The sequence below is a fragment of the Bradysia coprophila genome, unplaced genomic scaffold (genome assembly GCF_014529535.1).
Source record: "Bradysia coprophila strain Holo2 unplaced genomic scaffold, BU_Bcop_v1 contig_145, whole genome shotgun sequence".
Taxonomy (NCBI): domain Eukaryota; kingdom Metazoa; phylum Arthropoda; class Insecta; order Diptera; family Sciaridae; genus Bradysia; species Bradysia coprophila.
In genome coordinates, this window is record NW_023503416.1 from 172,467 (window position 1) to 185,586 (window position 13,120).

The 13,120-nt window shown below is 36.1% G+C and overlaps 4 protein-coding genes across 5 annotated transcripts in view; 2 read left to right on the forward strand and 2 right to left on the reverse strand.

Annotated features, from left to right (window-relative positions):
- Positions 1-1,247, reverse strand: part of LOC119074212 (protein phosphatase 1 regulatory subunit 16A) — a 35,342-nt gene extending 34,095 nt beyond the window's left edge. The window contains exon 1 of one of the 2 annotated variants that reach the window (XM_037180211.1): positions 613-1,247. The gene's annotated coding sequence lies outside the window, so the exon portion shown is untranslated. The remainder of the gene's footprint in view (positions 1-612) is intronic. The other variant, XM_037180209.1, reaches the window with a different exon arrangement.
- LOC119074215 lies at positions 960-2,809 on the forward strand. Its single transcript, XM_037180215.1, has 3 exons — positions 960-1,220; positions 2,384-2,536; positions 2,597-2,809. The coding sequence occupies exons 1-3, from the start codon at positions 1,092-1,094 to the stop codon at positions 2,726-2,728; spliced, it is 414 nt and encodes a 137-aa protein (XP_037036110.1). The 5' UTR covers positions 960-1,091; the 3' UTR covers positions 2,729-2,809.
- Positions 2,729-5,331, reverse strand: LOC119074210 (sorting nexin-14-like). Its single transcript, XM_037180208.1, has 7 exons — positions 5,131-5,331; positions 4,939-5,071; positions 4,754-4,876; positions 3,747-4,693; positions 3,258-3,688; positions 3,023-3,187; positions 2,729-2,961 (listed from the first exon to the last, which is right to left on the reverse strand). The coding sequence occupies exons 1-7, from the start codon at positions 5,241-5,243 to the stop codon at positions 2,750-2,752; spliced, it is 2,124 nt and encodes a 707-aa protein (XP_037036103.1). The 5' UTR covers positions 5,244-5,331; the 3' UTR covers positions 2,729-2,749.
- Positions 5,332-7,496: 2,165 nt separating this feature from the next.
- Positions 7,497-10,499, forward strand: LOC119074216 (equilibrative nucleoside transporter 4). Its single transcript, XM_037180217.1, has 8 exons — positions 7,497-8,097; positions 8,395-8,678; positions 8,739-8,813; positions 8,874-9,082; positions 9,146-9,639; positions 9,698-9,814; positions 9,873-10,018; positions 10,094-10,499. The coding sequence occupies exons 1-8, from the start codon at positions 7,931-7,933 to the stop codon at positions 10,435-10,437; spliced, it is 1,836 nt and encodes a 611-aa protein (XP_037036112.1). The 5' UTR covers positions 7,497-7,930; the 3' UTR covers positions 10,438-10,499.
- Positions 10,500-13,120: the final 2,621 nt, after the last annotated feature.

The window sequence follows — 13,120 nt, forward strand, 5'->3', positions numbered from 1 at the left end:
ACGGCTGCTTCTCAAAGAGAACGGAACGTTAATCTCATTGTAGTCCCAAAATACACACAAAATCCTTGAACAATAGAGGTTCATTCATACAATGCAGGATAGTATAGTCACTGAAACGTTACTCTGTGTAAGCTCTGAGCTCTTGTTATAGTATAGTTTCCAGAAACAGTCTTGAAATAATAATCAAAGACTACCCAAGCTGTTAACGAAAAATTAAGTTAAGTAATAAGATATCCATCCCGCCTGTCATGACAGGGTACTCACTGTAAGCATCGTTCCTCATAATTTAAATTTTAATAAGCTGCACCGTTCCACATGATGCCTGGGTTTCACATCAATAATGTAGGTAGGTTCAACAACTCTTTCGTAAAATTTATTGCACGAAAAGATTAATAATAACAGTTCGTTTTGTCGAGACGTAATTATACACCATTCTGAAACAAACATATAAACCGAAATAGCATCTTGTACATGTACACACCACAAACCAATAATTTTTGTAAAATTTTAATCGATTAGATTTATCATAAGCTGCTGAAAAATCATGTAACGATTTTACCAATCACCTGAGACGAAAGCCTATAACAACCGATTAGCAATGGTTACACTAACCTGTTTTTTCACCTGATATTCAGATCTTTAGTCAAAATAGTTCCGGTCAAAGATTCGGCAAACACATATTCATTTTATCTATCTTTATGATGATATGCTGCTGTTCACACGTCCACTCATTTGTTATAACATGGTATAATGTAAAATGCCTATCAGTCTTTGTTTACTTTAACAACGACAACCGTCAACGGCAACGGTTGCACAAACACGAGAACAATCAATTTTATTCAAGTATATCACCTATTGTATCGGAGCTTTTTAGCGGTTTGATCGAAACAATATAAATATATACAAAACCGTGAATACGCGTACAAACACACAACACAAAATAAGCGAACCGGAATCGCAGTACGAAACCAAAAGAGTGTTATGTATAACACAGATGGGAACAGCAAAACGATTAACCTGACTAAAAACAAACTCGAAAACATTCACTTTTTACCACAATAAGCCGAACGAAAATAATAATTTGTTGATAAATGTCACGAACGCGAGTTCATTTTGGTGTTTTAGCCGGTATTTGTGCGAGTTTAGGGAGCGTTTTCGGAAAATTAATGTCACAAACAGAAAAACTAAACGATAATGCCGGAAATATTTACTTTGGACAGGTAAGTATATAAAAAAAAATAAGATGGAACTTGACGTTTCACGTTCTTATTGCAAAACTAGTCAACATGTTTCAGAAACTTTTGGGCCATATGACCAGTGATATGGTTTTACGCATTGAATATGCTTGTTTGAATTTGGAAATTTTACTGTTATGTGGCGTTCAGTTTTATCGTGGTAATTCCCTACCAGTGCTGAGGTTCCGCTATTAATGCAGTCATCAATCATCAGATTAAGACCCAAGTCGCTTGATTACTAGCATTAACAACGGGCACATAGAATGAACCGTTACAAATGTCTATATTTCAAAAAAAATATCTCATCGAATGTTCCTCAATCATTCCTTCTCACGATTCCAATGACATTGCATTTCTCTTATCAAATCGATACTTCCAATAAACAAATTTAGGAGAGTGACTGTACTGTTTAGTTCACAAATTTCATCGTTAACCTGTTACAGACGGCAAGCATATGACCAGTATTATTATCGGATCTATTATTTACTTCCATCGATCAAAGTATTTTCAATCTGTTGATTTCAAATCTTGTACTTCAATTTTTTTAACATGCATTTTACTATATAAAGGACCATATCACCCAGAGCTTGTCATTATTTTTGTCATCGTTATCGATAACATTTGAGTGCCGTATGTGACAGGTGAATAAGGTGCTCTACATTTCTGCCCTGTTCTGCCCATTTCCCAAATCTAAAGTATTTTTCTCGCCTCAACTGAAACTTCGGTAGCCTTTGATGTGAAAAAGTTGTGTTGACTTCGGTAAAAAAGTGCAAAATTTCATTTTCCTGTGCCGGTCTTTTTTGAGTATATATGTTTTGGACGATTGATTTTAGGCACTTTCGCATGTAGCTCGAACGAAGTGAAATTGCCTAAAATCAATCGTCCGAAACAGATACACACATAACTATTTCTTGAAGGACTTGAGGCCTCGATATGATATTTCCAACCTTTTTCCCCAACTATTTTTCTGTTTTACATACCTCACATTTAAGTTGTAAGAAGTTCTCATACTCATTACGATTCGTCCATATCCAATTATGTAATTTTTATCATTTTTAAATCAGCGTCAAAGATGTCACCGTTTCATTGAGAACCGACCTCATTCTTAATATTGAGAGTTTATTGTATTGGAATTATTTTTTTTGCAGCTTTTGAACCCATTGATGCTGAAGCTCATTTGTTTCGTACTAATGTTAACATTCAACGCTCTGGTCTGGACCTTTTTCGTGAAAGCTTTGCATCAAAAAGGTGGATCACTGGTTGCGACTGTTACGAGTGCTGCTACGAACTACGCTGTTTCGGTAAGCTCCTAACGCATTGCTAGTGCGATTCATCATTCACGTTTTCAAATCATTTCCTAGGCATTACTCGGATCGTTGATATTCGGTGAAACAAGTTCTCTGCTCTGGTGGTTCGGTACATCGCTGGTTATAATGGGTGTGGTTCTCATGACAACTGATCGACCAACTGAAGAAAATGCGAAAACAAAATAGTTTCTAAACAAACAAAAATTGTTATTCCTTGGTTGCAAGTTCCGGATAAATTTCGAGCACAATAATATCGAATAGACAGTACATCAAGTGTTTATTTAATGCTGGCGATTGGAGAATGTCAGCCACATTTCCTAAACTTTTTCGGACTTTCTCGAGTCGTAGTTTCGCCTGTCGTTGTCGTTCCAGAAGCTCTGTAATACTGGGATCGGGTTGTTTTGGACCGAATAACTGATCTGTAATCGATGGATATCGTAAATGAAGATTTACATCACAAGGTACGCGTAAATGACATACTTTCCAATTCATTGATCAACACTGTCAGACGTGGTTCATACAAACCAAATTTGATTAATTTGTCAATCAGCAGATTGATGATACCATCGATAAATTTCTGGGAAATGTTGATCAGCGCTAAGATGAATTTCACAAAAATCATTGGCGTGTTGAGTATTTTCACCACTGAAAAATCGGACGAAGCATGTAAGTGTTGTGAAGATCACGCCGGAGAAATATTTTAGTTTCAACTTACGAATATAAATCAAACACTGCGAGGGCCCACGAACATTATGTACTTGAACCGTTTGATTCAAGTACTTCGGATGATATTTCAGTTCGAATAAATCTCCAAAGACGAAATTCCGTCCGGGTGGCTGCGGTTTCTTCGGAACAGTTTTCTTTTCATTCATCAGAATGACATCTTCGCCAACGTCAGCGATGTTCGGTTCGATCGATTGCATGAAGTTCGTGACAAAGTTTTCCAAATTTTGACCTCGTTCTTTTCGTAATTTCTGTGCCACTGAACTGTAAATGTTGGAAGAGTTATCTCGGGCCAACGCTGGCTCGTCGGTGAATGCATCCCATACGGTTGGCACTTCAGTGGCTTCCACAGATGTCGGTGCACCGCGAATGGCACCTTTCAATTTCGATCCCAGCCGGAAAACCGATTGTGCTTCCGGTGGTCTGAAAATTCGTTTAAGCTATAAGCAAATCATCGTCTCAATCAGGCGAAAATACTCACCGCGCATCTTCAATTTCGTGTAACTCGTTACTGCCATACTTCAGACGGAAATATTCAGGTGTGGTGTGAAAGACATTTTTCCATTTCTCATGTAATATTCGTTTTACATCTTCGTGAGCCTCAATCAAAGTGGTTGCAGGCTGACGTTTCTCATTCTCAGCTAAGGTCTGGTAGGTTTTCATTAGCTTTTCCGACTGTTGGAAGAGTACTGACAATTTGGTGGGATCTGTCGATCCTAGTGCTTGAAGATCATTGTTCAAATTGTCTACATCCAAATAAAAGCGAAGCAAATCAACTTCGCCGTCCTTCTTTAAAAATTGCATAAACGAATACAGTTGCTTTTGATCGGTCAGGAAACTCTCGTCATTACAGTCGGATTCAGATGGCGTGTAGTTCCTTTGGGCAAATTTGTCGAGAAAAGGAACTTTCTCCTGTGGTTTCTTCATCACCGAATTGTTTGATTTATTTGTTGCCAAAATGATCAATAAATTTATCAAATTCGGATCGGAAATCACATCCATTAGCGGCAGCAACACCCAACAAGTCAACAGTTCACGAACCAAGCTGAAAAACACTTTGCTGTTGAAATTTTCGTTGCTTGAGAGTCGTGGAATTAGGAACGTCGAAACCGATCGCAAATAATCGATTTCGGTTTGTCTGTTTAACACAGCTAAATGTACAGCCCGGTCATTGAGGACAACAGTTTTCGCCAGCTTGTCGAGCGAAACACCGTCGTCCAGTAATTTTTTTATTGTCTCGTAATGAGAGAAGATGCATGGAAGTAATTTGTTTGTCAGCAATTCGGGTGCATTGAGTTCTTTCAATTTGATGATCAGTCGACATGTTGCCTCTCGTAAATTCTGTTTTAACGCTTGAACAAAATCCTCATCTTTCGACAGCAACGAGAACCAACTTTCGACAAAACTAGTCAATATTCGTGTGTAAAACTGCAAAGAAACTAAATTTTAGCGAACAAAGAAAGGTGAATGTCCTTCGCTATTACTCACACGATCGACAGCTTCATCTAGTCCTTGATCAACGAATAGTCCCTTCCAAGATGGAATGTTTAGATGCCGAGAGCATTTTTTCTCTCCGCATATATCACAATCTGACTGGTTTTTTGACTCATCCTGTAAAAACACGCAATTAAAAAGGTAAAATAACAACAACGCTGAAAAATCTTTGCACATACGGTCTGTTTGTATCCTAGCCAATCTTTTGAGTATTGCAAAATTTTCGAAACGGATTGCTGATGATTTAGTAATGATATTGTTATGACACAGCCACATAAATATGATAAAAATATGAAAAATCCTAAAATAAAGCTACGAAAAGACACTTTTTACAAAAATGCATGAATTGATTGCTGATGTCCGATGCATACCTAATATAAATTCCAATAAATAATGAAAATAAAACAACTGCTGACGCAACAGAAGTGAATACTTTGTCCTTATAAACATTTTTCAATAAACTTTTTACGTCTGGTTTACTCATCTTATTGATAAATATTTCTATCACGAAACGATTTCACATTTTGTTTATTTTTCTTTGTAGAAATATGACGTTTTGCTTCTTATTTCACCAAACCCATCTACATTTTCACCAAAATGTATGGCGCCATCTGATGGAAAAATTAAAAGAATCAAATAAAAAAGAGCAGCAAAGAATTTTGACTTCATAGAGACTTCAAGTCAACAATTTTTTTTGCTGGTGAATATGATGTTTTTCTTTACAAAAACTATTACGCCGAGTGATAAATGCTTTCAACTACATGTGTAGATTGTCACTCGAGGCCACAGGCTGGGAACTGGGAAGTTTAACTTTTCGTCACTGAGCTGAGAAAATGTATTTTTAGGCACTAGGTGTATAGATTCGATTGTTACCGAGGGCAAATATCTGTAAATTTTGTTGACAAAGGATTTTCAAAAATCCTCTGAGAATTTTCGATGATTTTCATGGATTTTCCCATCATTTTCAAGATATTTTCAGAAGATTTTTTACTGATTGATTTTTTCAAGTCACAAATTTGAGGATTTTCCTCGATATGCGTCGAAAACAGTACTTTTTATGTTTCAAGCACTTTCACGTCCTCAACATGTAGTAGTTGTTTACATAACTCGTTTTCGTGTGTTTATTCACCTCGGCTTCGCCTCGGATCAACAAAACTCACACGAAAACTCTACTTTTCAACTTTTATCCCTAATAATAAGCCGCTTTCGACCCTAGGGAAAACCAAATCATGTAATAGTATTTTATCAAGGCTGTATACTTTAGGAAGGTCACGCAGATACAGATACGCGGGTTACACACCACAGTTGATGATAAAATGGTCGATTTCATACAAAAATTCACGTACTCTGATGATTCTCGTCGTCTTGATGATGTGGTGAATTTTTTTACATGTAAAATCATCAGAAGTGGTGTGTTCCCGCGTATCTAATAAAATGGCTTTCTGCGTGACCTCCTCAAAGTATACAGCCTTGTATTTTATCACATACGCGCGGTGTTCGGATGTCAAAATTACTTAACTAGAAGTTTAATTCAAAAATTACACTTCAGTTCTATGTTGTTGTCTCGTTTTCGCTTATGGGATAAAATAGAGTACACACTTGTCACTATCAGTCTCGGCAAGCCTCGACTTCTTCGTGACAAGTGTGTAATATATATTATCTGTCGAGAACAGATATATCGAGATAAACAAAAACTCCCTAGAGGGATAAGCTCGAGATTATCGTTCTAGACAGATAATGTATATTACACACTTGTCACGAAGAAGTCGAGGCTTGCCGAGACTGATAGTGACAAGTGTGTACTCTATTTTATCACATAAGCGAAAACGAGACAACAACATAGAACTGAAGTGTAATTTTTGAATTAAACTTCTATTTAAGTAATTTTGACATCCGAACACCGCGCGTATGTGATAAAATACATTACATAACTCGGGATACAAAATGAAAAATCTTGTATTAGTTTGTTTATTTACCTCGGCTTCGCCTCGTATCAACAAAATTCACACGAAAACTGTACCTAGTCATGTAAATTACTATATAAAACAAAATAAGTGAAAGATTTCAATTCAATATGTCAGAATTACTTAATTCGATTTAAGTAATAGATTCTAGATTATAGATATCTAATGATTTGTCAATGATATTCAAGGGACTCGACGGTGGGGTTAATAGGTGTTTACGCCTGAAAGAACTTTTGAGGAATAGCTATACAATTTCATAAAAATAGTAATTGTTTACACACAATCTTGTGAAATTTTCTGAGAAAACCGTTACCCCTCGTCTATAGTGTTGCATTTTTGTGATATTTTTGTGATATTTTTTAAGAGTTACATTTTAAAAAAGGGTCAGACAACACATTTGCAGATTCACAGAAATCAATTTTGCAAGAGACCCCTGATTGCATGCAAGTTTGGTAATAAAAGTAAAAGTGGAGGCAAAACAGGAAATGGGAAATCAAGTTATGGACAAATTGTAGGTGATAATGAATGAAAAGAAAATTGAAATATCGTGCCTGTGTAATGTCCTTTTCATGTGTTTTACTGTAGATGCACTCAAATAATCAACTTTGTCCTTTGTCCACAATCAAATTATATGTTTTTTCGCGGTTATTGAAGACTATGTACGTATATACAATGAATTTGTAGCAGTATAATATAGTCGACCACCAACAAATAAAACGTACAAGATGAAGATTTTGCGGTGGAAAATCAATTCTTACAACGCATGCGCATACACAAAATACTTCCGCAATTGCAAGAAATATTCCTTTGACTAGACATCACATTCATAACTAAAATAAACTAAAATTAAACGGCTTATCGCTGAAAATTAATTCCCAGAGCATATTAATACTGTTTCCATTGTGTTGTGTTAAGTTTTCGATGACGAAGAAACGACAGTGCAAATGAACTAAAGGCTGTACGAAAATGTGAAAAAAAAACTTGATTATAATCTGTAAGAAAATAGATTATAAAATAGCTGCAATAAGACGGTACATATCGACCAAGTATACATAGCACACCTTGCACCACTTCATATATGGAAGAGTCATAAGAGAGCCCAGCAATCTATAATTATGTAAATTAAGCGTTTCGATGGAATTGAACTCTATTCAAATTAAGCATCTGCGAAACAATAAAATCGTCTAAAAGAAAACAACCAAAGGCCATGGAGAACGAGGAAAATCAAACAAACACTTATTCACCATTGGAATTAGAAGGCAGGCGCACCACTGACAGTCCAGAGTCTGACCATATTCCGCCGAGAGATGCAAATCTTTGTGTATATGTTGGACTGGTGATGGCCGGTATAGGATTCGTTTTGCCTTATAACAGGTGATGTACTGTTCATGAAACTTATAAATTAATTAGAAGAATACCAACAACTATGTTCTCTATAAGACGGACATGCTACACTATTGTTTGATAATATGACACTGATAACCCTTCTATTCCTAACTGAGTAACGTTCTCTCATAAAACATTGCTTTCAATTTTGAAATAAAACTTACGTCCAAATGGTTGGATGATTTGATGGGTTTTGAATTGTATACATCAATGCATTCGATCACTTAGATTCGAACAAACATTTTCAAATCGTTCAGTTTTAAAATGTCCATTCTCCACTTTCAGCTTCATCATTGCATCTGATTTCTGGCAGACGCGATTTCCTGGCCGTTCTGTTGCTCTTGATATGTCTATGACCTACATTATCGTAGCATTTGCCACAGTTCTACTCAACAACATCTTTCTATCGTTATTTTCGTTCAAAGTCAGAATTCAATTCGGTTATATGATATCAATATCGACATTCTTGTTCGTAAGCATATGTGAAGTGGCAATTGAAGTCTTTTCAGCGCAGACGGCTTATTCAGCGAATCTTGCTGCAGTTTCTTTAACTGCAATTGGTTGTACAGGTGAATATTATTTTTCCCCAGCCAAATTATCTGATTCGATTTTGTGTGCGTTTATTCCAGTTCAACAGTCTAGCTTTTATGGTTTCGCAAGTATGTTCCCAAAGCAATATACTCAAGCTGTTATGACCGGAGAAAGTAGGTGCACATTTATGATATGCAGAACAACAAATTATATACATGGAATTTTCCTATCAGGTCTCGCAGGTTTTGTTGTGGCTAGTACAAGGATATTAACCAAGCTCTTCATAACAAACGATCGAGTCTCGACATTTTTCTTTTTTCTGATGTCAGTCTGCTACATAGCAGCCAGTTACACATTTCATTCCATTACTATTCATTCACCCTTCGTGCGGTATCACACAAAGCAATGCGCTAAAATCGTATTGAGACCAGATGAGGATGCGGTAAGTGAAACCTTCTATTGATCTTCCAAGTACTACTTTTCAATGAGACCCGTTTGATTGTAGGTCGAATGTGAAACAGCAGCGACTAGGTACGGCGTTTTATCGTTGGACTCAAATTCGTCGCCTCAAGTAACATCACCTCCAGCTGGACTTAGCTTCAGCAATCCTGTTTACGAACTTTCAAATCCGAGTGCCGGTGAGAGTACACTGGATGGAATAAATAATTTACAGGACACATTGACGCGACCGCAGGATGTGCCAAATAATGTAGCATATAAAGTCGAGCACATAATTACACCGGGAACGTGCTCGTCTGGTAGATTTGGCAATTTTAGAAGCGGACTAGAGTCGCGATGGAGAGTAGCTCACTCAATCTATCCGTACATGGTGTCCATTGCTTTAGCTTATTGTGTTACGTTATCACTATACCCGGGTATAGAAACAGAAATCATATCATGCAATTTGAAAACATGGATGCCAGTGTTACTGATGTTCACATTCAATACATCTGATTTAATTGGGAAGATGATTGCAATAACTCCATACAATTGGACGAGGTATATGCGTAAGTGTTTTGTTTGACTGGAGACAGAATTAATTCCTTCTCCTATTTAGACGACAATTGATTCTATTGTCGGGTATGCGAACGGTGCTCATTCCATTACTGTTGCTCTGCTGTGCTCCACGATCAAGGCCAGTCATTGCTGGCGAGACACCAGCCTTCATATTCAGGTAAAAATTCTCATTATCATAAACAGATAGAATTTTGAAGCATGCAAACATTCTGCAGTGCTGCACTTGGTGTAACCAACGGTCTCGCAGGTAGCTTACCAATGATGTTAGCTCCTTCGAAAGTTCCTGTGACATTAAAGGAAGTAACTGGAAACATGATGACTCTTTCCTATAATGTCGGATTAACAGCTGGTTCACTAATAGGTAAATAGGATTTTTTGCTGAACGTAAAGAAGATTTCAGCCTAGCCTTCTTATCATAATGTTACCATGATTTCAGGCTATGTGTTTGAGTCCATGCTTGGACCTCAATTAGTAAATCCTTGTCCATCATATCCATACATTCCATTACACCCGGCTACAACGAATGCCACATTGGCATTCACAACTGCTGCAACATCAACTACAACATCCACAGCAATTCCAATTCCTTCAACCATATTTATTCCAAAGATCCGTGAAACTACAACAACTGTAGCCAGTATGACAACTGCAGGAGTAGCATTAGCAGTAGCCGCATCAACAGCTTCACTTCCCGAACAAACGACAAGGCTTGTAACTGCGGCAGTTTATAATGCGACCGAGTATGTCTTAAATTCGTCGGCTATGATATCGGGATTGTAATATAAAAGAAGGTTGCATTTGTGAGACGAAAAAACTATAAATAAATTTACAATAACCATTAACAATGTGTTTCCAACCAAATTGACGTGTTGTGATAAAAGTTTCACGGCCAAAGAAAGTAAAAGAAATTCACCTGAAATATGCCTTGGCTTTCTTCAAGTCATTCTGAAGCAATTTACATGCCACGCGAAAAAATAACGCAAAACATCAAAAGGAGGAACAAGTTTTTGTTTAATTTTATTGGCGTGACAATGACATCTTTTATGAATAACCCTTGACCCTTATGGGCATCTGTTCCTGTTGTAACGGAAACGTATAGCAAAAATCTTTTTTGTCCAACATTTTATAACATTCGGTGTTTCACTTCAAAATATCTTGAAAGTAAAGCACACAACGAGAATGTTTCGATGCTCCTTATGTGTTGCGTTACATGCAACACAATTCCGAAATGAAACCAAATAAAATCATCAAGAATGGATTGTGTGTGCAGTATGCAGTATGTGTAGAGGTAAACCATAAATCATGAAATTGAAAATTATGTATTGTACCAAGGTGGTGTAATTTATATTTATGTTCGACAAACTTTAAATATTTGCTCTTCTCTTCTCTACTGTAATTTTAGAATGCCTTATAAAGAGATTAATTCATGTAAATGTATAAATTGTTCCTAAAAAATAATCTTACTCGCTTATAACATAGTTGGAATAGGAATTTCTCTTCATGGAATTATAAAATGATGTACGGCATCCGTTCGTGCTCGAATATTGTACTACAGAAACCGATTATTTGAAACAATATTTAGTAATGCAAGGTCAAAGTGCAACTGGTGTTTGATAAATCAATTTTCGGATATTCGATGATAAGATAATGTTTCAAGTTCGAATTGATGAAACTTTTATCGACTGCAATGGCTAGTTATGATTTATATTGCCGTTTAACCTATCTGCAAAATCCATTTGCAACGTCGGATGCGAATGGGTTGATAATAATTGGCAATTATTGATTGCAGAATTGAATCAAGACTAAGCGGGAAAGTTATATCGAAAGATTATGCGGCTTCGGTTTTCTATCGATTTAGTTTTTGAATTTTAAGTGAGCTCTAGTGTAGTCTTAGAAAAGCGAAACAAACGTTAAAAGTAATGAAGTAAGCGAAATGAGCCATCATGGTTTCATAGGGAGAAGAAAATATGATCAAAAATATGACAATAAGTTTTAAGGGTCTTTCAGTGCTGGACAGGCCCTATAGGTGTTCAGGCGATTCCCGAATGGCCTTTTGATTTTTGTATGTATAAATGACAACGAAGACCTTTTGAAAAATTTCTTCATACAAGGCCCAAAGGGCTTTTTTCAGCCAGTCTGGGTCTTTGCTTAATCTGTTTTACCAATTTTAGGCACTTTTGTTTATACAGGTTTATAGTCACATACACGTGCGATAAACTCACAGAAGGAGTGTGAGTGAACGATTTGGGTAGCTAAAGCTAAAGCAAACTGAGAAACAAAGGGTGCAAATTTTCGACGAGGGCAATTTTGTAGCGATTTTGTAGGCATTTTTTTTAAACAAATAAAAATGAAGTTTGAGGTAAACTTTATTTTGACGCTTAGTAAGACAAAATATTTTCGACGCGTGAAAAACCTTTATTCATGAAAATGATTTCAAAATATTCGACTTCATAATGAAATTTCGTGATACAGGAAAGAAAAGTGAGATTCAACATGTTTTCTGATTTGGGAGTTGTTGTGTAAATGATTTAACGCAAAAATAAATATCTAGACTTTTTATTTTATTATTTCATCGTGTTGCGAGCGCATGCATAGCAAAAATTTAGAGAAAAATTTAGATTTTCATTTGTTCAACGATCTTCTTGTGGAATCAACTACAAACCACAACAACTCCCACATCAGAAAACATGTTAAATATCCCTTTTCTTTTCCCTCCATATAAGTATACTTTTTGCCCAGATCGAAATCGAAGATATATAAATCTTTAAGTCTTTAAGTTTTAGTCATCTGTCATCGACAACAACGACAAAAATGAACGATGAGCTCGAGCTAGTTTCCTCTTTAATAGTGAAAAGTGTTTTAAAACTAATGCAGTCCAAGATTTTATATCTACTTCTAAGCGATACTTATTACATGGAGAGAAAAGTGCAATTCGACATGAGTTCTAATTTGGGAGTTGGAAATACTAAAGTATACTGAAGTATCTAGATTTTCAGTTGTTAATCTATCACATACGACAAGCATATTAACAGTTTTACCATACAAACTATTACTTCATTTGATCGAAGATTTACAGAGATGATTTAAGAAATCTTTTACTTCATTTGTTTTGAACATGCTTTTTGCTATATAAGATCTCAACAGTCAGAGCTTGTCGTTTATTCTTGCTGTCGTTGTTGATAACAGATGACAGCCGTCTGTAACAGGTTGAACAGATGCTGTGATTAACTTTTATAAACGAAACCGACTCTTATTGATAAAAAGGTGAAAGATTCAACTGAAACAGTTAACTTTAGGTAATATACTTTTATCTGCCACAAATTTATTTGCCACTCTTTTTCGTCTGTGCTTGAGTGCAATGTAAGTTAATCTATATTATGAGAAAACAACAGATCTTCCTTTTTTTTTGAGTAATCGTTAATATTACATTTTCTTCGTATCCTTTAGAAATTCATTCTGAAAT